A 26,263-nucleotide genomic window follows, 5' to 3' on the forward strand; every position below is an offset into this window, starting at 1 on the left:
CTCAATATCCTAACAAACCCTAACTTTGAAACACTGGACATAGACTTACATCAAACTAAAGAAAACATTAGCAGCCTTGGAAGATTAGGCTGTTTTATTAAATTTAAATGTATACCTAGTCACCTTGGTATGAAGGAAATGAAAAAGCAGACAATATAGCAAAGCAAGGAGCAAAAAACCAAATGGAACTAGTAAAACCTCTAACTATAAGGGACATAACTAGATTGCAACTGAAAACACTACCCAAATTTAAGTCATCCAATCTATCCCCCTTTCCAAACCAGGATGCAATCAGTCCGTTTTCATTGCCTGAGTACAAATACGGCTAACTTCGGCCTGCATTCTTTCTCATATAAAATTAGGCAGCCAAATGGAGAAGTTGCCAGTAGCCCATTTTGCAGGTACTGTAATACCAAAGAAGAAACTCCTGAGCACTTACTACTGAAATGTATAATTTTGGAGAGAAAACAAGTGAATTTCCTCAATTTGAAAGTTAAACTAGGACTGAATTCAGACCCACTGACAGATGTAAAAACTTTGACCCAATCTTCAAAAAGAGATTTTTTCATACATGCTTTCAAACTGTTAATGGATCTAAACCTACAACACTATATATAGCAATCAATTTATGCTGACTTATTGACTTGGGTAAACCCTACTACGATTATACCACATTTACATATTCATCCATATTTCGAATATTTATAAGCAGTGTTTACAATTACGCCGTTTATTTTAGTATTAATGTAATTTTTGTGACTTGTGAATTTACATTCTGTTCAGCCGCAAGTGAATTGTCCCAAGAAGAAGGATATGAATTTATCCTGAAAAAAGAAGAAATATTCAAAGATTGGGATACATTGTCAACCCAACCCAGAAAGAAGAGGGGCAAATGATCTGATGTTCAGGACGCACGCCTCGATTCACTACAGTTCATTCATTCATTCATTTAAGAAATTTTGAAAATGTTTCTTGTGAAATATTGTCTCGATTAATCAGTAGCTGTACTGAACCTCTCGTGCTCAAAATCCTCCTCAGGGCCATACTGTGATGTTTCTTTTGTGGAAGTTTTCCAAACTGTAGAGTGCAGACTGTCTGGAATCATACTATGATCCTTTCCTTGTTTAGTTTAAAGCTTATTCATAGAAGAAATGCAAACAAGTCCCCCTAAAAAAAAGGTCCCTCCAGATTTTACCCCAAATGATAACGAAATAAATCCATTTGCGCCCTGTCTTGACGGGTCCAGCTCCCTGTCTCAAAGCTTACATGAACACTCAAATTATGAGAATAGAACGATGATCAGTGTCGGAGCAAATGCAACTATAGATGATAATGGCTTTCAAGAGGTCCTTTCTAGGAGCTCCAAAAAAGGAAAAAAACATCCCCAATCAAAAGTATTTCCCCTCCTCCTTTCCAAGATTATCCTTCCCAAAACTTAGGAATTTACCTCAGAATTTCCCCAAATCCCCCTTTGAAATAACAAAGATTACTCAATAAGGGTTGCAATTTTCAAAATGTTAAAATCCCCAATCAAAAGTATTTCCCCTCCTCCTTTCCAAGATTATCCTTCCCAAAACTTAGGAATTTACCTCAAAATTTCTCCAAATACCCCATTTCAAATAACAAAGATTACTACAATAAGGGTTGCAATTTTCAAAATGTTAAAATCAATGTTTTCTCTTAACGTTCACCGTGATGGATCTTTGCTAATAGCTGTCCAAGATCAGAAATCAGCTGATATAACACTTAATCTAAAATCTCTTCTGAATACCCCAATTAACTCATCTAAATGGAACCCAAAACAATCCCCAACAAAAATAGTAGTATATAATGTTCCCCTAGAAATACCAATTCAGGAGTTAAAAGAAGGGCTCTCAGATAGGGCTTGTAACACAATCCCTGTAGAAGGTTTCACTCAACTGGGTAAACCCAAACTCTAATGGATTAAAAAAGTAGATCTTTCCTATTTACACTGAAGGAAAAAATTAATATCCCTGAAAAGTTATTCCTATTTGGGCAAATCGAACCGCACAAGGAATACAAGCCAAAGTCTATCCAGTGTCTGAATCTGGGACACACAACAAATAAATGCAATGAAATTCTCCTAGCCAGTAGTAATTGTAAAGGCTCCCATCCTAAAGAGTTGACAACTTGCAACAACACTCAGCCTACATGTATCAATTGTAAAGGCTCACATGAATCCACCAATAAATCACAATGCCCTGCATATAAGAAAAGAGCACTAACACTTCAAATAGCAACAGAGAAGGCCATTCCATACCCTTTTGCAGCAATGAAAGCAAATGCTGCCCAATCACACCAAATAAAACCTATATTGAAATCAAATAAATCCCCCAAGTCAAATTCTGCGACTGCATAGAGTACTCCATGCAAAACACCATCCTTTAAGCCCCCCAGCTCATATCTCAGTCAGAAAGAATCACCGAGCCAACAAACCTCCTTGTCTATTGAAATTATGTTGCCCTAGCACCTCCTTCCAACATGAAACAAACCAGAAAAACTACCAGGAATTAATCCCTTAACTGACAAACTGGATGCACAGCCAAACATGCAAACCCCAAATATATGCTTATTCATTCTAAACTGCAATGCAGTTCAGGCCATGAATATACAACAACAACAGAAAACAAAAATCATTGCTGAATTGGCAAAAATCTACATCCCTAATCATAGGCTCATTCAAGCAAAAAAAGATCTTGGTCTACTATTAACAAAGCTGAACATTGATACACAGTCATATGCAAAATAAAACAACAACACAACACATATCCATACTCCAGTGGAACGTAAGATCACTTACAGAAAATAAGTTAAATGAATTAATATCTTTTATGAATAATAATTCCATCAATACTGCTTGCTTCCAGGAAACTCATTTAACCCAAAATCAACAGATTAAGTCTCTGGGATACACTATCCTGAGAAAGGATAGATCATCAGAGAGAAAAGGAGGTCGAGTAGCTTTAATAGTTAATAATAATATAAAATTCTGTGGCATCAACTTTCCAGATTTTATAAATGATGTTGATGCAATTGGTATCAGTGTTTGGCTGAATAATACAAAAACTTAAATAATAAGCTTTTATAACCCTAATGGCCAAACTACAGATGCCATGGATTTCTTCAGCTATATAAATAATTCTAATATGTTGAAAAATATTATTATTTGTGGAGACTTTAATGCCCAGAGCCTTTTGTGGGGGAATAAACCAGCAAATAAAGCTGGTAAGTTCATTGAGCATATGACTTCAAATAATAATGAATTAGCTGTTGCTACCCCTCCAAACCTGAATGCATATTTCAACCCCAAAAGTGGCAGTTTCTCTACAATTAACCTACAAATTGTGTCTTTCAATATTTTGAATAAAATTTATATAAATAAAATTGATAGTCTATGTACTGACCACTTTGCCATAGTTTGCTCCCTAAATGAACCTGCTGAAACCCTATTACATACCTCCAAATATACCAACACTAAAGCAAATTGGCCTATGTTCCAAAATAAGCTAAATGGTGAAATTACAAGTTTCACCCAAAATCCATGCATTTCAAACGCAACAGCTGACACACATGCTGAAGTTTTGGTATCTTTACTAATAAATACAGCTAATCATGCTATCCCCAGGACAACACCCAGGAAAACCTTCCCTAAACATATTCCCAAAGCATGGTGGACAAATGAGTGCCAAAATAAATGGAGAACAAAAAAGGCAGCTAGGAGAACATTCTTAAAAAAACCATCACCTACTACATATTGAAAAGAATTACAAGCAGAATTTAATCTAAAAAGGACCATAATAAATGCTAAATATAACTACTGGAACAATTTTGCAAATAATCTCTCCAGAGAAACACATGAGCAAATTATACATAAAGTCATAAGCCACATCTATGGGAAAAAGACTTCCCCCAACCCACTCCTGTATGATCTTATACATAATAATACCCATTATGACAATGATAATGAAAAAGCTAATCTATTTACCACTCTTTTTATTAATAAGCTAACATCAAACAATTGTAGCAAAATACCCCCAATTCCTATGAACCCAAGTTACCAACCTCGCCCAGGATCCGAGTATATAACCAGCTATGACAGCTATGACAATATACACCCTACATGGATAAAGAATCTCACCCCCTCATACAAACAGGAACTTCTAAATTGTTATAATCATGCTTGGGCTTCATCTATGTTCCCCAATATCTGGAAATATTTTTCCCTCTTACCAATACTAAAGAAAAATAAACCCAAAAATAACCCGGAGTCCTATAGACCCGTAATGATTACTCCTGCAATGGGGAAAATAATGGAGAAAATGATCTATTACCGACTCCTCTGGTTTGTTGAAAAAAATAATATGATCCCTCACACTCAAAATGGCTTCAGGAAACACCGTTCCTCAACAGATGCTTTCATATTGTTAACAAACGCAATAAATGAATCATTCTCGAAAATAATGCCCTAGTTGCAGCTTTCCTAGATTTTGAAGGGGCATATGACAATGTGAACCACAATATCCTTTTAATTAAACTTGCAAACCTTGGACTACCCCCCAAGCTAATGCTAGTATCTTTTATAAAATCTTTCATAGAATTGCGAAGTTTCATTGTTTGTGTAGGCTCAGCCTCTTCACTCCAAAAGATAATAACCAAAGGCCTTCCTCAGGGATCGGTCCTCAGCTGCCTCCTCTTTGCCCTATTTCTCTGGGACATGAATCTCCCCCACACGAATCTACAATATGCTGATGATCTGGTACTATGGTCATCTGGCAACACCTTTGAGATTGCACAGTCAAAGCTGCAAAAGTCACTTTTTCCAACTTGAAGAATTTTCTCAACATTCAGATTTATCCATTGCACCTACCAAGTCAAAAATAATCCAATTTCACCGGAAGAGAAATCATGCTAATGCAAGACTAACTCTAAATGGAACAACTATTCCAGAAGATGATCAAATTAATTACTTAGGTCTCATGCTTGACCAAAAACATAATTTCCACTTCCACATTTCAAACACAATAAAAAAATGCTATAGAAAAACAATTATTCTAAAAAGACTTCTTTTCACACCCTGGGGCTGTAAGGAGAAAATCTTACTCCAGTTTTATAAATCACATATAAGACCCCATATTGACTATGGGCTCATCGTCTATGGTGCATGTGCAAAGACCCAGATGCAAAAAATTGAAACAATACAAAACGATATAATACATCTCATATTTGGTCTTAGGAAACCCACAAGCACCAAGTTTCTGCTTATGGAGAGTGGATTAACAACAATAAGGGAGAGACGTAGCTTTCTCTTGATAAAACATCTTACAAAAATTGAATCAAATAGCTCACACACCCTACATAATTGGTTAAGGAATCCAGCCATGTATAAAGGCATTGCAGATGAGTATGCCAATATTCAGAAGAAGTTCCCTGTACCCGCAAAGTCTATTGCACCTACTTTAAACCAATCCCCTCCATGGAATTGGTCAATCCCCATAATAAATACTGATTTCTCAAAGTGGACTAAAGATTTAACCCCCATTGCTTTTGTCCAGAAAACATTTGCTGAACTTAATACAATTACTTATAAAAACCATTTCCAAATATTTGTTGATGGGTCCAAAATGAATGATAAGGTAGCAAGTGGTGCCTTCCTTCCTCACTTGAAAATTGCAATGGGTGAGAGATTGTATAATAGTGTATCTATAATGTCTGCAGAGTTAAATGCCAAAATCATGGCATTAGAACACCTTATGGAAAATAAACCTTTGATTGCTAATTCAAATAATATTATAGTTTATTCTGACTCTTTATCAAGCCTTGATTTGCTGTCTTCAGCTCCTCAGAATAAGTTGGACATTGACAGAAATTGTCCTCTTAGTGTTATCGACTATTCTGTGTCGAGTGACATTATAATTTATCTCCAGCTCTCCATCGGCCAGTCTAGTAGAAGGGGTGATCACGATGGTGGCGACACGACAAAAAATGTTATAAGAATTGATCAACCAAGGGTGTGACTAATCTCGATTAGAGATAATTACCAATGAAGACTATCAGATATTTTGTTTAATAAGGAAAATCCTGCTCTTTCCCCCTTTCCCAATAAATACTTTTCTAAAATTTATCACATAATTCGTTCTGGAACAAATAGACTAAACTTTCTTGCATTCTTGTATCATTTTCCTAATTCAAATGGTTCAGTTCCCCTATCCCCTCTTTGCAGTTATTGTAATATGGATAATGAAACAATTGATCACTGCCTATTTGAAGGCAATATGACATCTGCACAGCATAGCTTGCATTTTAAACTGTTAAAGTGCTTAAATCACCACAAAATCTCAGTATCAGTCAAGAAACTAGCCGGCTATACCTGCACATAGAGCACAGAAATCGATATCTATCATCTTTTATTTGAACTCCTTGAGTTGAATGATCTACCGAAAGATATTTGAGAATATTTAATAAATAAGAGACAACCAAGCCAGTAGCTCTGTAGCCCACAGAGTGAAGCAAAAGGAAAAGGGCTAAATAGTACCAACTGAAAAGCCCACCTGCTGTGAAATAGAAGAAGAAGAAGAAGCCACAGCTGAGGTTGTGGAGTATATTTAGAAAATTCCTAATTCAAGTGGTTCAGTTCCCCTGTCCCCTCTTTGCAGGCATTGTAGTACGAATAATGAAACAATTAACCATTGCCTATTTGAATGTAATATGCTGACGTCTGCACAACATACCTTGCTTTGTAAACTATTAAAATGCTTCAAACACCACGAAATCGCACTATCAGCCAAGAGCCTTACCAACTATATCTGTATACAGAGCATCCAAATCGACATCTATCATCTTATATTTGAACTCCTAGAGTCGAAAGATCTACTGAATAATATATGAAAATATCGAATAAATAAGAGGCAATCAAGCCATTAGCTCTGTAGCCCTCAGAGTGAAGCAAAAGGAAAAGGGCTAAACAGTATTACTGAAAAGCCAAACTGCTGTTAAATAGAAGAAGAAGAAGCTGTTTTATCAGCTGTTTTAATGAATTGGCAGACAAAGGACAGGTCCCTTGGGAATTAGAATAAAAATTTTCTAACTTCAAAATGCAGGTAAATAAATTGACTCACCAAGGGAAGCCACTTAAAATGACACCTTGGTACAAATATAAGCAGATAAGGTAAAATATGGGTAGAAATAAATGATCTTTCTCACAAAATTGGCCAACAATCCTTTATTCAATTTCAGACCACCCTGTTGCTGCTGATGTTGTCGAATTACACTTGATGCCTTTTTTTATGCTTTTTCCAAATATAATAATCATTTTTGTCAGAAATGAATTTTACCCCCACCTCTATATATACTAATTCAGGGTATATATTTGAACATTAGGGGAGGGGGGAGCAAATTCTATTTCTGATGTAAATTGGAGGTAAGTATAAACTTCACCCCCACCCCCTAATGTGCAAATATATACCCTGAATTGGTATATATAGGGGTGGGGGCTAAAATTCATTTCCAACAAAAATGATTATTATATTTGTAAAGAGCATAAAAAAAGGCATTGAGTGGTATATTCACTTTATTTGTAAGTCAATAATATGATTTTAATAAGAGATAGGTTTTTCAATAAGAGAAAAACCTATTGTTGTGAAACCGAGCTGGGAAAATTCCAACTGGTATAAGAGTAAATAAGATTTAAAAAGGATTTTTATATTTATTTACTTTTATAAATTTGACTTAATAAGGATCTCACAAAGTACCATGTGGTACGCAAAAAGTACAGTTTGGGTTTGCTGTCCCATTCTTCAAAATGAACATTTCAAAAAAGGGCTATATCGATCCTCTCCGTTTTTTCCCCAAAGTTACCTGATCAGAATTTTGAGACAGCCATTTTGTTCAGTATAGTTGAAAGAGCAAATAACTAGGTCCTTAGGTGTAAAATAACCCCCCTTAGTCCGTCAGAAGAGGCCTGTAACTACCTCAAAAAAGCCCTAGAATGAAAAAAATGCGCCCCATCTGACCACTCTGCTTGCACCAGGCTATAAAATAAGAAGCCAAAAAAGAAGTTAATTGCAATAGAAACAGTCAGAAGGCAGATTACAAATGGCTATCCTGAAAAAATTAAAAGGTAGAGCTTAAAACTTACATTCGCATGCCTAGGGATGTAAAAATTTATTTTCTCGAAAGTAAAAGAAGAACTTTTGGATAAAAACGACATGTTAGCCTCAGCGGTGGTCATTTCTATTCTATCCGTTAATCATTGTTATTTCATAAGATATATTTGAATGTTATTTTTCTTCCAATCCAACAACTTTTTATAGTTTTTTTTAGCCAAACCTGTGATTGAGGATTCTTAAATACTTTATTAAATCATTTTAAGAGATAAACAAACTTTAGTGCACATAAGTGGTTTACATTAAAATGTGACACATTCATAGGTAGTTTGAATAAGTGTAAAGATAGTTTTTATATCCCCCCCCCCAACCTTTTACAACAAGGTATTCTTTTTGGGGACAAATGTTTTTGTTTTTACATGTGTTTATGGATAAAATTATCATTTCTTACTATTTGGTCATGCCTGACTGTCATCATGTGACCACTATTAAGTGAATCAATCATCTCAGAAGGCTTCTAATGTGCATAATGTAGATGTCTTTTTGCATTATTGTCCGAGAATATATCAAGATGGCAACAAAGAATGGTGAAGATGTAACCATTGAATCGGTGGGGATAAACTTATTGCTTACAGTACCAACAATCTTTAATAAGAGAAGACTCTCAGCTGCTATTCATCGCCATCCTTAAAGCGATGACAGATCACGAGTTCATCATTGTCAATTTTGCTTTTAGTCGTCAAGTCAGAAACTATAATTTTCCAAAACAAGAAAATGCTACCCCATTCTAAAAGTATAGTCAATAATATCTAATCTGTTATGTCATGTAGAATATGTGTTCCGTCATATAGACATATTTGTTAAGACATAAATCTGTTACATCATTACGTCATATATAATCAAGTTTTATCAATTGTATGGTCGTATGTGAGTTAATGAATGTTTATTTTTTTATAGCTGAAGGGAGTAGCAAAATTAATCGACCAATGCCTCCTATAGACATTCTTGCTGGCACTAAGAAGTTGCAGGCCAAGCAGCATAGTCTCAAGTAAGCATTTATAATATAATAACGTTGCTTATTTTATATTGGATTCATATTTGCAAATCTTTATTTACTGTATTGTAGCACAGTAGATTGATGCTCTGTTTGGCAGTACAGTATCTGGGACCTGACCACAGCTGTGGCAAGTTTTGGCGACGGGTTTGCTACCATTCTTTGCAAAACAGACACGGCATGGCCCCTCTCTCTCTCTCTCTCTCTCTCTCTCTCTCTCTCTCTCTCTCTCTCTCTCTCTCTCTCTCCCTTTTCCTCTCCAATGATGACTCTGGCTAAGCTTACAGAATCATGACGTTGACCCCGTTCCAAACCAAGTAATCAGTGATACCAGGACTTGAACCCCTGTTCTTACAGACACAGGTTTGTAAGTCTAGCGCTCTAACCACACAGCTAGTTTGGCTAAAAAGAATGTCAAGCCCTGCAGTGGGTCTGAACTCTGGGTCTTGTATTACGAAGCTGAGATCAAACCCACTGCACCACTACAGGACATATCACAAAAGAAAGTATTTAACCTTTTCGGTTGCTTACTAATGATTCATTATCTTTCAGGGAAGCTCAGAAGCATCGAAAAGTATCTGCCCCTAGGATTTCGCCCACGCAGAAAAATGGAGTCATTAAACCACCAAGTACGTCACGTGCTGATAGTTCTAGAAGTAGTGTTAAGCCTTCAAAGGTACCTTCAAGTATGCCTGCTCTGGTACTAACTGAGGTTCTGGATTCGCCTGCACCAGCAGACGCAAATCAGGTAGTACCTAAAAGCCTATTTCAACACAATATTAGTCAAACTGGCTTGATGACCAAAATTTGTTTGTCCTATTTTGATATTACGCCTTGTTTTCAGAGGATCCTTAACATTAACCAATAATTAATTAACTATAATGTGATTTTACTTAATTTTATTATTCGAGTTTGTTTCTGATTGGCCAATCTGTTCGGTCTTCCCCAATACCTTGTAAACCTGCAAATATGTTCTGAGAATAGTCTTATTAACTTCATATGAAAAACTGAGACAATTGTCAAATTGTGTTTTAATTTATTAAAACACAGGTGCTAGTGTAGGGTGGGTGCTAGTGTATAGGTAGGTGGTTCAGATTCGTTAGTGTACTGAGTCACCTGAAGTTAAGACACTGGCGAACACTCTTAGGCCATCTTATTCAATTTATAGCTTCTACTTGGTCTGTCGCCCAGGTAATTAAGAAAAATCTCTATCCCAGCTTCATCTAGAGTTGCCAAATAAGTTTCAAGACTTGACATCATGGTAATATTTGATGACAAATAATACTTTTCATAAAACAACACTCTTTAGTTATGCCACAAATGATTCACTTGTAGAAAGGCTATGAATCAGAGACTTTGTTTACTTTATTGGCTAATAATTTCATACAAAAGAACCAGTATTCTTTTCAAGTTCTTTTTAATGTCTAAAAGTTCGACGTATACATTAACGTGTGAATAAAACCTGTATGAAAATACAAGCCCCTCTCGGGGCTCGGTGAGCAGCCTGTCCCAAGCCAGGAAAGGAGGAGGGTTAGGTGATAGGCTAATCTCCTATCCCTGTAAAAATTTTAGATGATTTTCGAAATGACAACGAAAAGCCTCAGACCTAATTTGATTTCTCTGGTAACGACTACTGACCGTCCCCAGACTCGGTTTTTCACGGCGAGTGAACCTTTTCGTCTTGCTTTTTGGAATGTCAGGTCTGTTAATCCTGAAACACAACTAGGTCGTCTAGAGGGCGTGATTAGAATTCTTCAATCATATAAGATTGAAATAGCAGCTATTTCTGAAGCCAGGCTGACAGGCTCTGGTTCAATATATGTTGACAACTATGTAGTCGTCTTCTCAGGTAAAGAGAAGAGACGCGAAGCCGGAGTTGCCCTAGTTGTCAGTAAACAAGCAAAGAAGTTGATGTTGGGATTTGTACCTATGAATGAACGAATTCTTAAGGCTCGCTTTGAAAGCTCCCAGTCTAGACTTGCTGTTGTTGCAGCCTATGCCCCCACAAACAATGCTGGTGGGGACACCAAGGACAGTTTCTATAGTGATTTGAACGACATACTCAATACAGTACCTGAGCACGATGTATTAGTTGTGTGCTGCGACTTTAATGCCAAAGTTGGTAGTTATGACAGTTTTGCGTCTGATGCTAGACCGCCATGACCTGGGTGTTATTAATGATAATGGAATGCGTTTGGTTGATATTTGTGCCAGTCGTAGCCTGATAATAGGTGGATCATGGTTCCCCCCATCGTGAAGTACACAAATATACTTAGACCTCACCTGGTGGTGTTACAAGAAGCCACATTGACCACATATTAGTGAATAAGCATCATAGGCGATCATTGGAGGGTGTACGAACCTACCGTGGTGCAAATAAATACTGTCACCGCCAACTGATGACTACCAGTTTCATACTTAAGCTTAATACCATGAAGAAATTTAAAAGCCCTATCAAGTTTTTTGACGTCCGAAAGCTCCAGGACAAGAGTCTTCGACAAGCCTACTGTGTAAATCCTGCTAATAGGTTTATAAGTCTTTCAACTGAAGACGCAACTGCAACAGTAAACGAGATATAAGAGCTTACTGTACAGTGTGGGTCGGTTGCCGCCGAAAAAAATAGAGGGTGTGCAAAGAAGAAAAGTGAGCTGTGGATCAGCGACAAATCGTAGAATCTTATGAATTACCTGAAAGAAACCAAAATCATGCTAGAGAGATACAAGAACGAGCCCACTGTTGAGTATAAAGATTTTCGGAATCTAAATATAAGGAAGCCTACAAGGCCGTAAAGCGGTCTACCAGAGCTGACAAATAGTTCTTTCTTGAGACAAAGGCGGCTGAAGCAGAAGCAGCCGCCAGTAAGGGCAATATCCGGACAGTCTGTCATATCACAAAGGAAATAACTGGAGATTTCAGAAAGCCGGCACCTGCAATTGATAGTAAGGTTGGCCAACCTCTTACAAGAAAGGAAGACACTGATAAGAGATGGAAGAATACTTCAATGAGGTACTAAACTTTCCACTGCCTACAAACCATGTGTCCCCTCCGGCTGAGCTACCGTTCCTCCAACTTGACATGAGCGAAGAACCTATAAGCCTACTTGAAGTCATGACAGTATTGCATAAGCTGAAGAATGGCAAAGCTGCAGGAGTTAACGGCTTACAGCCTAAAGTCTTGAAGTATGGAGCTGAAGTCATTGCCGAGCCCCTTCACAAGGCTATTTCTCAGATTTGGTAAACTAAAAATATTTTCCATCGATTGAAAGAAAGGGGTTATTGTCAATGTCTTTAAGAAAGGCAGGACAACCGACGGTAATAACTGGCGAGGTATCACTCTGCAGTCTGTAGGGAGTAAGATTTTCTGCCAAGTACTACTGAACTGTATTCAGTCAAAAGTCGACGCAATACTAAGAGATGAGCAACATGGGTTTTGACCAGGGAAATCGTTCACTGATTTGATATTCAGTTTGAAGGTAGTCATAGAAGAAGCAAACGAATGGCAGACTGAGAATATTTTTGACCTCATTGACTTTTTGAAAGCGTTTGACTCGGTCCACAGAGACTCACTATGGAAAATACTTTGGTATTATGGATTCCCTGACAAGATTGTTTGTATGATTGTCAGGCTATACGAGGATCATTTATGTGCTGTACGGCCTGATGATGGGGACCCTACCAAATGGTTCAGTGTAAAGTCTGGTGTCCGCCAAGGATTTATCCTCTCCCAAGTTTTATTTGCTACTCTCATCGACTATGAACTTCGAATATGTAATTTCAGAGGTGGAATTCATTTGAACCGAAACCGCACATTCTGTGACGGTGATTTTGCTGATGATATAACCCTCCTATCTCATTTAAGAGAGGAGCTACAAAATAATATCGCTGTACACTCCAGTATGGCCGGGCGAGTTGGTCTGTCAATCAGTACACAGAAAACAAAAGTCATGCAAAACAGCGTCAATACCCTACCTGTCCCACTGCTTAAAATCAGATCTGATGTACTAGAGGAGGCTGAAGAGTTCAAATACCTTGGTAGTGTCATTAAATATGATGGTAGCTCTAAGCGAAAAATTACCACACGCATTGCACGCGCAGGAAGCGCCTTCAATAAACTAAGAAATGTGTGGAGGAATCCAGCATACTCCCTAAAGCTCAAGCTCCGGCTTTTCAATAGTGACGTCCTCTCCGTACTAATGTACGGCTGCGAATCTTCGGCGTTGACTAAGTAGCTGGAAAAGTGAATCCAGAGTTTTGGGAACATCTGTTTTCGGCGCATCCTTCGTATCCAGTGGACCGATAAGCTCACTAACCCCTCTGTACGTGAAAAGACAAAGCAGTCGATCGTGATTGATAGAATTGTGACTAACCGATGGCGATATTGGGGTCACATGGCGCGGATGGGTGAGGGCCGCTTACCCCACGATGTGTGGTGTTGGGTTCCTTCTGGCATCAGAAGACCTGGGCGACAGAAGAAAACACTAGGAAAATGCCTTGAGAAGGATGCTGCGCTTTTTAGATCGTCCTTCGAAGAACTTTGGCCAAAAGCACACAGCCTGCGTGGGAAGACCTAAGTCTAAGTAAGCAAGCGTAAAAAATAAACCAATGAAATTGAAGTACAGTCTTTAATCCGGAAGTATATGATAGTAATTGTTCTTTCCCTCATCGATTCAAGTGCCTTCAATTTTTCTTCTGAATTTGTGATTCATTTTTCGATCACTTTTGAATGTTCAATTACATCAAAATTTTTTCAGTATATGCACTTCTAACGACTGTGCTATAGTACAACATCAAAATTTCTCAACCGTGTATACTCCTCCTCCCAGCCCTCATAATATTTTTCATAAATTGTCTGCATTCCCACCACTTCTGAATGTTCAATTAATTTCAAGTTTTATCAGTATATGTATTTCCAAGGACAGTGCAATAGTATAACATTAAAATTCCCGCCTCCTGTATGCTCCCCTTCCTAGCCTTCTTAATATTCTTCGAAATTTGTCAACTTTTTGACCATTTCCAAACGTTCAATAACTTGCTTATTTTATTAGAGTATGCGCTTCTGATGATAGTACAAAAATAAAAAATTAAAATTCTTCCTTTCTTGTATACTCTTGATCCCAGTCCTTCTTAGGAATAAAAAAAACAGTTTTTTTTTTCAACTTAAAGTAAGGAGCAACATTAAAACTTGAAATGAACAGAAATTGTTACGTATATGAGGGTGGCTCCTCTTCAAGACCGTGCTTTTAATGCTAAAGTTTTTTAGTACTTTTATTTAAGCTTCTTATTGTTTTACTCAAACGATCCTTGTGTTTCAGGAGTCGGTCTTAACGGATTGGGACAAAAAGTCAAACTTTAGTATAAAGAGCAAGGTATTTCGGAGGGGCAACCCCTTGATATATGCAATAATTTCTAGTCACTTAAAAAAGCACTAGAGCTTCTAATTTCCGTTCGAATGAGCTCTCTGCCAATATTGTAGCTTTTATTTGATGAGATCACTCATGGTAAAAATAAAAACAAACAAAAATAAATAAACTCGCATCCGTGATCTTTCTTCTGGCAAAAAATACAAGAATCCACTTTTTGTAGATGGGAGCTTGAAACCTACTGACGCTGAATTTGATGGTGTAATTTTCATTAAGAGTCATTGTCTTTTCGGGAATGTTCGGTACCACGAACTGTTTGGTTTTTCACAAATCGTTTGCTGCCTAAAATTAGATACCCCTGAAGGCTGGAAGCCTTTGGCATAAGCAGGACAAGTTCGAAGCGCATGACTATACGTGTTTTGCTGCTAGATTTAGATGTAGTGTCAAATTTAATGATCCATAAATTCAGAACAACAAAAAGTGTAAAACAAAAATCTTATGCAAGACTTGATAACGCAATCGTTAGAACACTTCCCTATGGCCGTAGTATCTTAAGTTCGAATCTTCGGCACGACAAATTCTTGTCTTGGAGAAAAAAAAAGCATGAAAAAATCAATAAATGCATTTACAAAATCTACTGAAAAGAAGAATTTTTTTTTCTCGAAAATTTATAAATATAAATGAAAACGAGGAACGGATTTGGCTTTGCATAACTTGATAAAAGACAAATAAAGACTGGAAAATGAATCCTATTTTAACAAATTAAATTAATATACTCCATTTTTCTATTTCTTGGTCTCTAGAGGCATAAAATACTGAAAAAGGGGCGAAAAAATATTATAAAAAATATAGGTTTTATGATATAAAATGTATTAGTCCATAATAAAGTGCAATGGAAAAAGTAAACTGTCAGGTGAAAATGGCCAAGCGACTTCTCGCTGTGAAGTGTGGTTAATATGTTTGATAAAAAAAAAAAAAACGTCGCTTGTCTTCCTAGTTTTCTGTCGGAAGAAATTAGACTCTTTTGAATGCTTTTTTAGAGAAGATTAGAACAAACAGGAAATTTTATTAATTCAAACAGAAATATATTTTTGAGCTAGAAAGGCTACATAATTTTGTTGCCAAATAGACAGATCAACCAGAATTTGCAATGCTGTACTGTCTTTTTGGATGACAAACTTTACCATATTTTGTTAAAATGGTTTCTAAATCTGAAGTTGTTTGTTCTCTTTCATTAAGCAACTTAACCTATAAATTTAGGCTTATAATAATTTTTTAACCTCGTAAGGATTCTGTTAAATTGATAAAGTTTAGGTTCTGGCTAGTTTCGGGGGTCCCATTATAAGACGATAAACATTAGCCCTGAAGTTTAATAATTATTGTCATAGGTTCAATAATAGTAATGAAATTTTGTACCATTAAAGATTTTGTACTTTTATTGAATTAATAATTATAAAATGTTAACATTTCTGAAAAAAATTTAATTATGGTAGACATCGTAAATTATTTATCTCACCTCGGTTTCAATTCTGGGTTGAAAAAAAAACACATTCACCTGGCTGGTTAAATTCTGTTTAAAAAATAGTCTGAAAATAAATCTCAAGTTGTTTTTTAGATAAGTATTTAAAGAGTTTTGGTTTTAAGAAAATTCAGGTGAGAGACTTTGGATAGTTTCATTTCCGGAATTTTGGTTCCAGATTAAAGTGCTATTAGTGTTCTTTTTAAGATAAGTACGTGAGAAAATCATAAACAGCGTTCATCACAAAGATATTGGGGTAACTCAGAAGAGTGGAAACTGGCGCTAGTGCCAAAAAAAACTATCAACGTCATCTAGCGTTCGGCAACACTTAGTATTTATGTCAGTGTAATAATACCAATAATTAATTTACTTAGTGTAATTGGTAAAATTAGGGTAGTAATAAATGTCTGATCTCAGTTCCCTACAGAAAAATGATTACACAGTTTGAAAACAATGTCAATTGTCGCCACACGCTAGATGGTGTTAATTTCTGTCAAGACTAGTGCCAGTTTCCCCTCTAGTAAGATACTCTTTGTCCCATCATTCATAGAGCAATATTGCTTGGTCATTTTTAGTTGATAAAATGTACCATCTTCTATAAGAACCTGACCTTAATTCTGATAGAAGATGGTAATTTGTGTCTAGTAAAAAGAACTAAGCGATATGACTATATGAATTCTGGCGGTCTTGTACGGTTGAAAGCAGAATTCTCGGGTCTGCAAAATGTATAAAAAATTATTTTTTTACGTGTTTATCCTAAAAATAATTACAATAGCACTATATTTTACCACTGCATAAAATAAAAGATTTATTTATTTTACACAAGGTTTTTCCTGCTGTTAAAATGAATTTCTTAATTCTTATCCAAAACCAAATACTTGTATGCATAAATTTTATTTTTCTCGTCAGACGAATTGAAATTCCTTTTCAGTGTAGCATGTTAATGCTGCTTCTGTTTGCCACTATTGAGCTCGTCACCATCCGTGAAGTCTCTGCAGCTGTTTGGAGAAATAACGGTACATTTTTTTACTTTAATTATTAAGAATTAATGCCAGTGTTGTCAAACATGTTACTCATGGACCTTTTGTAGATTTTTCAGCCTAATAAATTTGAATTTCCATAAATCTGATTTTTGAATTTGAATTGAATTTCCAGAATTCCACTCAGTTTGTTGGTTTGATGTTAACGGATTCATCTAGTGACTCGGGCAGCAGTTCATCCAGTGAATCAAGTGATAGTGAAGATCCAGACATGGAACCTGTTCCAGAAGCTTTGCCGCCAACCAGTCAAACTGGAATTCTCCGGACAAGTCCTGTTAAAAGTCACCAGACACCTCCTCTTGGTTAGTTTGTTTTCGTGTAATATGAAGGAAAACCCCGGAAGAAGGGTTTCTAGAGCAGATTGGTATCTACATTTGTCTTTATGGATATTGTAAAGGACAAATTAGAGCGATTTACACCCTTCCCTCTTCAAAGTATAAAAAAACGGCGGGGGGGGGTTCTATGTATAGGTGCAGATGAAATCTTATTTAAAACTGATTTTAAAGTTCGCCCAAAATTAAAAGTCATTTCGACTAAGAGTAGGGGGAGGGCAATTATTTTCAACGAAAAAGAATTGAATTTTTATTTTTTCCAAAAATTGCTATTTTCTGGGTTAGAATATTCCAGACAGTAACGTGCTTTTAAGCATACCAAAATCCTTGTTTGGCTTGAATGGCCTACAATTTTTTGGTTTGAACTTTTTTTTTTAGTGTAATACTCAGTCACTGTAAGAAATATGGGGCCGAGGGGGCAGCAATATCTCATTTAAGATAACTTTGTTTTAAATTTTTAAGTAGCTGTTTATTTAGCTTAGCATATTCGTTTTCTTCTAATATGCGTTTAGTAAAGCATAAAGAGGGGGGAGGGCTCTTAATTGAGACAATTTGTTTCGTTTTTATGGTTTTATTTTTGCATAAATTATCATTAATTTGTTGATTATTAGAGTTGATTGAATAAGTTATTTTCTGAAATAAATTCTTTCCAAAGCAGATTTTATGCATCATGAAATTGTATTTAAAAAGAGATGGGGTTTTTTCTGCTCACAAATCCGACTTTTGACCCCTTTTGACAAAATGAACATAAACAGTAGCTACTGTTGTGCGATTCCCTTTGGGATTTAAATGGGGCAATCGAAGTGAAATTATTTGTTTAATTGAGCCATCTTTAAATTTTTTACAGGGAATATTTTTATGCAAAAACTCCTGAGGCCGAAACTACTTATAAATAAACACGTTTCTGTAACCATCCTCAAAATGACAGAAACCACCGTTTCTCGACTCTCAAGTAGGCACCCCCACCCCTCTTTCTTATTTCCAAAGCTATGTAAATGCTCTTGTATTAATCCCTTTTGATTGGTACCATCCAAATATAATAAGTTGTACATATTCGGAATCAGCATCAAAAGTAGAAAACTTACAGTTGATAACCTTCTTTTTCTTATGAAAATATTGTTTTCTGGATGTTTATGGGTTTTCTCTGTCATTCTTGAGGCTTTCAGTGTAATTTACTCTTGATTAATTGCTTTTTGTGAAAGAAAAAAAATATTTAGAAATAGGGTGAATCTCTGCTACCCGTAGAATTTTTTTAAAGGAAAGAAATCATTTTACAGTATGAACATTTTTTTTGGGGGGGGGGCCTGAAAACAGGTTTCTTTTAGTCAAAGTGCCATATTTTTTTCAGAATAACTTTCTAAGGAGGGCTGAAGCTTTCTTTTCTTGAGAGTGACCTTGAAGTAACCATTTTGCACATATAGGTAAAATTCGCTTGGAGCGGAGGCCATGAGGAGCATAAGCAGAAGAGCTTGGATGAGCAGAAAATTCGTTTAGCGAGGGATGAGTAAAAAAGATAATGGATTCAAAAATGTAAAGGGTTCAATTTCTTTTAAAATGTGAAAAGGAAAAAAAAGAGCATAAACAACAATTTTACTGAGAATTAAATGAACTTAAAAGTTGAGAACCCTTGATTTTAAAATTAAAGTTTTAAATTACAAGAAGGCTGATCTGTTGCAACGACTTAGTATGTAAAAATGAATGCCATTACACAAAAAGACGGCAACAGATACAGGCTTACACAGAAGTTTACTAAATTTACTGCTCAGCTTTTCAATTTTAAACCTAGATAAAAAAAGACGTAAATAAACTTTATATGCAAGAAATGTTAGAAAAAACAACAACAACAAAATAACGGCACTAAAACTTAGACCTAACCCTAGATATAGAGGACGAAATTAATATTTGGTCCTTTATGAAGTTTGGGCGTTAAAATATCCAAATGGACGACTTTCTTACTCGAACCTAAAAGTAAGGAGAAAGGTAAGGGTGAACTTGTAAGGGAAATAGATAAGGGAAATAAGGAATTTAAATATGACGTCTCTTACAAAGGATTATTTCGATCAGAAGAATCAAGAGCTTATGCAGTTGGTGGCTAGTCTGGAACAAGGAATTGATGCTCTACACCAGGAAAATTCCCAATTAGGGCAGGAAAATTGCACTTTGAAATCAGAGTTAATCAATATAAAAAATTTGTGCCTGCAATCAGAGCTTGCATCTAAAAGACAGAATCTTCTACTTAACAGTATTCCCGTTGTGTCTGGGCAAAATGGTGTTCCCGAGCTTTTTACTGATATCGGGTTAGCAAATGCTGACGCTATTCCATTTGTGAAGTGCTATCGTTTGAACAATAATAGACAGAAAGGGGCTTCAACTAGGTCTTCTGCTAGGAATAAGATTGAGCCTATTATAGTCACGCTGACTAGAATTACTGACAAGGATGATATTATGTGGAATTGTGGAAAGCTTAAAAGATCTCGTCAAAGTATCAGTTATGATTTACCCCAAGACCTAGCACGTCGCCGTAAAGAACTTTTTGCGTACGGATATAGTCTACGCACTTCTGCTATTCCGTCAGTGAAGGTGGCCGAAACCAGAGTTATGTCAAAAGGGATTAACTTTTGGCTTAAAGCTAAGAAAAATTCGAAAGTTTAAGAACTGGACGCGTGTAGGGGATACTTGTTTTGATCCGTTTATGATCTCTGTTAGTGCGTCTAACGCGGTCATCCCTTCACGTGTGAATGAGGAATGATTTCGGTCGTTTATTTCATTGTGTTATTTTTTGTGGTTTGCCAAAACATTGTGGTTCCTTCTTTCCTTTGTTTTTTTTTTTTTTTTTTATAATTATATTTTAATTGTAATATTTATTATATATGATTGTGGTCCTGAGTGTTTGTGGATCTCCCGGATGATTTAATCGATGATCCCTTTTCCTCTTTTTTTGTTCTTCTTTTATTTCTTTTTTTGTCTCTCCATTGCTCCTTACTTCGGATTCAGTTGTTTTGGCTTTACTTTTGTTTTTCAGTTTCATGTCTGCACAAAAATGAGTTCAGCTTTACTTCCGCATAGATGCCATAGCTCTGCTGTGATGTCGATAACTTTCGGTCAGGTGAGTTTGGTCGCGGAGCGCATCTACCATCCACCGTAAGTAAAATGATTAATTCTTTTGGTGACCAGGGTGATGTCAACTCTTTGGGGGAACGTTTTGTTGAGTTACAAAATAATCCTTTAGATATAGAAAGTATGATTAATAATTCAGTTGGATGTAGAAACAGGAATAATAATGATCCTAAATCGGTTATTGAAAGTAAATATGTTTCGCAAATTAAATGGTTCTGCCTCTTCTAAACATGATGGTATTTTCTCTGTGTTTCACCTAAACATTCAGGGACTTTGCTCCTCTTTTGATGAGCTGAAACGGATCGTCAGTGGAGGAAATCCGGATGTTGTTGGATTATGTGAAACTTTCCTGGATTCAAAAAAGGATAAGCTTTTAGACATCCAAAGATTTAGGATTGAGAGGATGAACCGGAAACAACTAGTGAAAGGTGGCCTCGCCCTGTATATTGCCGATCATCTTGTACATAATTTCCGAAGTAATTTGAGTAGAAATGAGGAAGGAATTTTTTAATCCCTTTTTATTGAGATTAAGTCAAGTTGTAAGGATTTAGTTGTCGGTTTGGCTTACAGATCCCCTAGTGGATCTATTCCTTCGTTTATGAAAATTCTTGAAGAGGTTTTGGATTTAGTCCAAAAGCATCCTTGCGAACTAATCCTTATGGGGGATTTCAACCTTAACCTGCTGGATCAAAATTCTGCTTCGGCTGCAGATTTTTTGTCAATGATGCTTTCTGCGGGACCTCTACCTTCAGTTTGTATACCAACCCGAGTTACGGAGATGCATGCATCACTTATTGATAATATTTTTTCGTCACTAGATGTCTTAGATAATTCGGTGATGGTTAGTGATATTTCTGATCATTTTCCTGCTATTTCACGATATAGGACTGCTGATCGATCGCAGCGTAAAGCTTCGCCATCTAATCTCCCATTTTTCCGTTTTGGTGTCAGTGAGATCAGTCTACTTAAATCTCGTTTGACTGATCAGCCATGGGATAGTTTGGATTCTGAATCGCATTTTAACCGCTTTTTTTATTTCTTTTATGATTCAGTGAAAGAAGGTATCCTTGAAGTTTGCCATCAGAATCCAGCGCATCATACTTCGAAAAGGATAGCACTGCTGAATCCGCGGATGACTCCAGGTCTCCATAAAAGCTGGAAAAGGAAAAATTATTTGTGGAAGCTATACAAGGCTTCATCATCTGCTTCTCATCATCAGCGGTTTAAGGCCTATAGGAGTATATTTAATTCTCTGTGTCGGAAGGCCAAGTCTCAGTATTATCACAGGAAATTCTCTGAGTGTGGGAAAGATGTTGGGAAGACATGGAAAATTATTAATTCTGTACTTAGACCTACTCACCCTCCGCCTTCAGTTCCACCAACGCTGATAGTCGATGGTAAAATTGTCCAAGGGGAAGAAAATGTTCAGCTAGAGCTTACGTCTTATTTTGCTAATATAGGAAAGACGACTGCTTCCTCTGTGAGCTCTACAACTCCTCGTTGCGATTTCAGAGCCTATCTTGAACCCACATGTTTAAAGTCAATGGTCTTGAACCCTGTTTCTGATTTTGAGGTATCTCGGATCGTAAACGCCCTTAAAGGTTCATCGTCTGCAGGGCCAGATAAAATTCCTGCACGTGTAATCTTTGCTGTTTTTCCTGCTATTCTGTCACCTTTGACTGAGGTTGTCAATCTGTGTTTCGAGAAAGGAATTTTCTTTTAAGAGCTCATGTGAGCCAAGGTAATAGTGCTGTATAAATGTGGGCCCCCGAATGGGCCTGCTAATTATAGGCCAATTTCTCTTCTATCTGTTTTCAGCAAAATTTTTGAGAAGGCTATGCTATCCAGGCTTCTTAGTTTTATGGATGTCAAAAATTTTTTCCATGATTTCCAGTTCGGATTGCAAGCGAATCACTCTACAGAGCATGCTTGCGCATCTCTTTTGAATTTCATTCATTCGGCAATAGCTTTTGGTCTTATCCCGGAAGCTTTATTTTTGGATGTTCGTAAAGCTTTTGATTCTTTGACTCATCAGATCCTTCTTTGGAAACTATCGCATATTGGTATAAGATCAAATGCTTTCTCTTGGTTTGAATCATATCTTTCTGGGAAACTTATTTCAATTTATCCGCTTTTCCAGAGCCCTTCTGAAGTAGAATATGGCGTCCCCCACGGATCTGTTCTTGGCCCCGTTTTATTTCTGATTTACATCAATGATCTGATTTCAGCAGTCAAGAAAACTAGTCCTCTAGTATGCTGCAATCTGTAACATCCGGATGTTCCTTCGTGTCCAAATGCTGCGTCTAATGAAGATTGCCTCGTTGCTTCTGCTGATGAAAGCACTCTTGGGACTCTAGGGAAGACAGGATGTAATATCAGGTCTAACCTGGTGGCAAAATTTGAGATATAAGTTTCATGGTTTGATGCAAATTACTTTTCCTTGAAGGTTACCTAGTCACATTTTCTTATTTTTTCTCGAATTGGTGTAGCTTTCCCTCTACTGACACTGCTTCAGGTGTCACAAGGCTCCTTGTGTAGACCAAAGAATCGGTTGGTCCGGTTTCTTGGTATCCTGCTTGATGATAACCTTTTGTTTCGACACCATATAGCCATGATTAGGGTTAAGGTCTCACGGAGTTTGGGTGTCATTCAAAAACTCAAACACACCTTTCCTGGATCTATTCTGAAGCTTCTTTTTTTCTGCCTTGTCCAGTCACATGTCTCTAATTGCCCCATAGTATGGATGTCTACTTATAATTCTACAATGCGGTCGCTTTATGTAAATTATTACAAAGCAACGCGTCTGGTTATTGACACCAAACCTTCTTAACCAAGACGGCTTCTAAATCTACAGTCTGTATGAATTCTTTCTTGTGCTTCTTTTGTTTTTCATCAGCTTCATGACAATCTTCCAAAATCTCTTCAAAAAAACGCCTCAGTTTATTTCTGATTCAGCTCCATATAACCTTCGTTCGTCACATAATATCTGCATTCCTCCTACTCCCACTGTGCGGTCAGATTTCAATCCCCTCATCGCTTGTCATCAGGTTTGGAACTCCTTGCCTTCATCAGTACATAAATGCCACTCGTTTGGCACTTTCAAGAGGATTCTTAAGGACCATTTAGTTAATAATCAAACAGAATATTTTTTTTTTTTTTTTTTTATGTGGAGTTGATGTCCCCTGAATGTTTAGTTTTGTTGTATGGTGGTCTTCTCTGCGCTATGACTCCCAGGCCTCAGGTATGGTCTATTTTAATTTTATATGTTGTTTGGCGATTGATTTCTTTTTTATGGTTGTTTGGATATATTGTATTTTTTTTTCTCATTCCCCCTTGTATCCCTGGCCATGGAGCCTTTCGAGGGGGATTAGGAGTGTTGTGATTGGATTGTGTATGTATTGTGGAATAAAAACTCTGAGCTGAACTCGTTTTAGGATTTATTTGTTCATCTATATAGGTAATTCTGATGGTGGTTCAGGTGAACAAGCAAGAGGTTCACGTGAGACCCGATTGGCACGACAAAAAAAACAGAGGGTCACAGTTCGCAACGAGTTTTTTTTCTTCAATTTTTTTATCTTGTTTAGATACTGAGCAACTAAAACGCTGGCTTGATTTCACCTATCAACACTACTACTGCTACTACTACTATTAATTACCCACTGCGTCACCAAGCCACTTGAGGCTAACATAGCTACGCATACTTCTCTATCCCAATCCAGTCAAAGCCTCTCTCTTTACAAACTCCCGGGATTTTCTAACTTCTCTTAAAACTTTCCTTACGGCCTCCCTCTACCCTATTCAAGGACGCCCTGCATTTCGTTTCATCCTAGATGATAGGCTGACAAACTTTTCTAAACATTTAATATCTTTGCCGCACCCACTGTCATTACTAATAATAAAATCTAAAAAAAAAAAACAAAAAAAAAACATCCACTGATAGCAATTGCAACATTAAAACTTAAATCATGCAGACACTGCACTGCAGACAATGCAGATGCACTGCACGGTCCTCATTGGTCCAAACGCAAAGTTTTTTTTTTAGTATTTGCCCTTATTAATCATGACATTGTCTGTTCTTATCTTTACTATTCTGTTTTTTTTTTGTTCTTAGCTGTAAATTCTATTCTTATATTATTTTTTCTTTGGTACTGGGTAATCATGTTACCTTAATCATATAAATTCTTTTTCTAATATTTCTCACTTAATTTTTTTTTTTTTTTTGTTGCTTAACAGTGTTTAGATAGAATACATAAAATACCTAAAAGAAAATTTCCCGGTGCTAAAGACTATATACCCATACAGAGAATTATAAAGACGTTTTTCTTTTTCACCACCTGTTATTTATTAAAAAGTGTTGTTCATTCATCTTATGAAGGTTACTTACACTTGAGTTTGACGAAGGGCCGGGTCCTATCACTTGAACTTCTATTCTTTCTTCTTTGGCTGCCCGTTGCTCCACTAAATCTTGTTTCTTGTGAGCCTTAATGGCAGACATCACATTCTAAAATATACACATATACACATATAGTGATACACATACACAAATAAAAAACCCCACACTCAGATAAAGCATACTTAGATAATGTTAGATCGGATACTACTACTGTTGTTAATGTTTATTAACAATACGTCTCATCATACAGTACCGATTACTGAGTAGGCTATACTATACCACTTATGCCCGTGCCACATTATAGTCACACTTGCCGATAAAATCAAAATTACTCACGACTACAGCGCCAATTACGTTCGTTATTCGTAATTTCTCGAGTTGAACATTGTTCAACTTTCAAACATAAATTTCTTGACTGACCAATCAGAGGCAAGGTTTAAGGCATAATTTTTTTAAATTAGAAAAGATTGAAACTTAAAACAGCGGTTTTTCCATCTGGGAGAGGAATCTGACAAAAGCTAAGAAGACTTAGTATTAGTAGAAAACAGTTGGACACAACTTACTGTTGGTGCAGACTCTTTAAACTAATTTCTTGCAATTTTAATTTGTTGCTTTTTAAATACAAGTGTGACGCTAAAATCAAGAAAATTGCTAAGTCATTCATAATATTTGGATTGCTTTATCGATATATGTGACTATGATGTGGCACGGGCATTACAGTAATTACAAAGTATCACATATCACAGTATCAACAAGAAATGTGGATGAATCTGTGGAATCTGCAAAAAAAAAAATTTATTATGTGGCATCACACCAGGAGACAGGGGGCACTGGCCCAGGGCACAGAAATTTTAGGGGCGCAAAATTTCAAATAGACAATCAAACAGATGTAATTTTAAAAAAAATCCAATAATTTTTGGGAAGTTTATCTTTATTAAATAAAGTAGAGGGCACATTTAATAAATTAAATTAATTAATAAATTATTAATGCTTCAAAAAAAAAAAATAATCAAGCTTAAAACGAAAAAAAATATTTTGCTATTGAAGTATAAATGAAACTTAAAACGAACAGAAATTAAATAAACAATCAATGCAAACAAACATACAATAGATATTAATGTAAATGATTAAATAAATCTTATATTAAGATGCCTAATAATAAATAATATGCCTAAATAATAAATAATAAGATGCCTGGTGGACTTGAAATTAGAGGACTGGCATAAGTAAAATTCCAAGGTTATCCGAAATGGCCCGTTCGAATCGTGGACATAGTACAAAGGAAGAACGGAACACATTTTGTCGTTTTTTGTGACGGCCCGCACA

General features: G+C 36.4%; 1 protein-coding gene across 1 annotated transcript in view; it reads left to right on the forward strand.

Annotated features, from left to right (window-relative positions):
• Positions 1–26,263, forward strand: part of LOC148951022 (uncharacterized) — a 58,446-nt gene that overhangs the window by 1,100 nt on the left and 31,083 nt on the right. Inside the window, exons 2-4 of the mRNA XM_089090980.1 lie at positions 9,081–9,171; positions 9,730–9,925; positions 17,211–17,397. Of these exons, the coding sequence (XP_088947106.1) occupies positions 9,081–9,171; positions 9,730–9,925; positions 17,211–17,397 (474 nt within the window). The remainder of the gene's footprint in view (positions 1–9,080; positions 9,172–9,729; positions 9,926–17,210; positions 17,398–26,263) is intronic.

The sequence above is a fragment of the Artemia sp. Qi Xiang Cuo genome, chromosome 6, assembly GCF_049724085.1.
Source record: "Artemia sp. Qi Xiang Cuo chromosome 6, ASM4972408v1, whole genome shotgun sequence".
NCBI lineage: Eukaryota > Metazoa > Arthropoda > Branchiopoda > Anostraca > Artemiidae > Artemia > Artemia sp. Qi Xiang Cuo.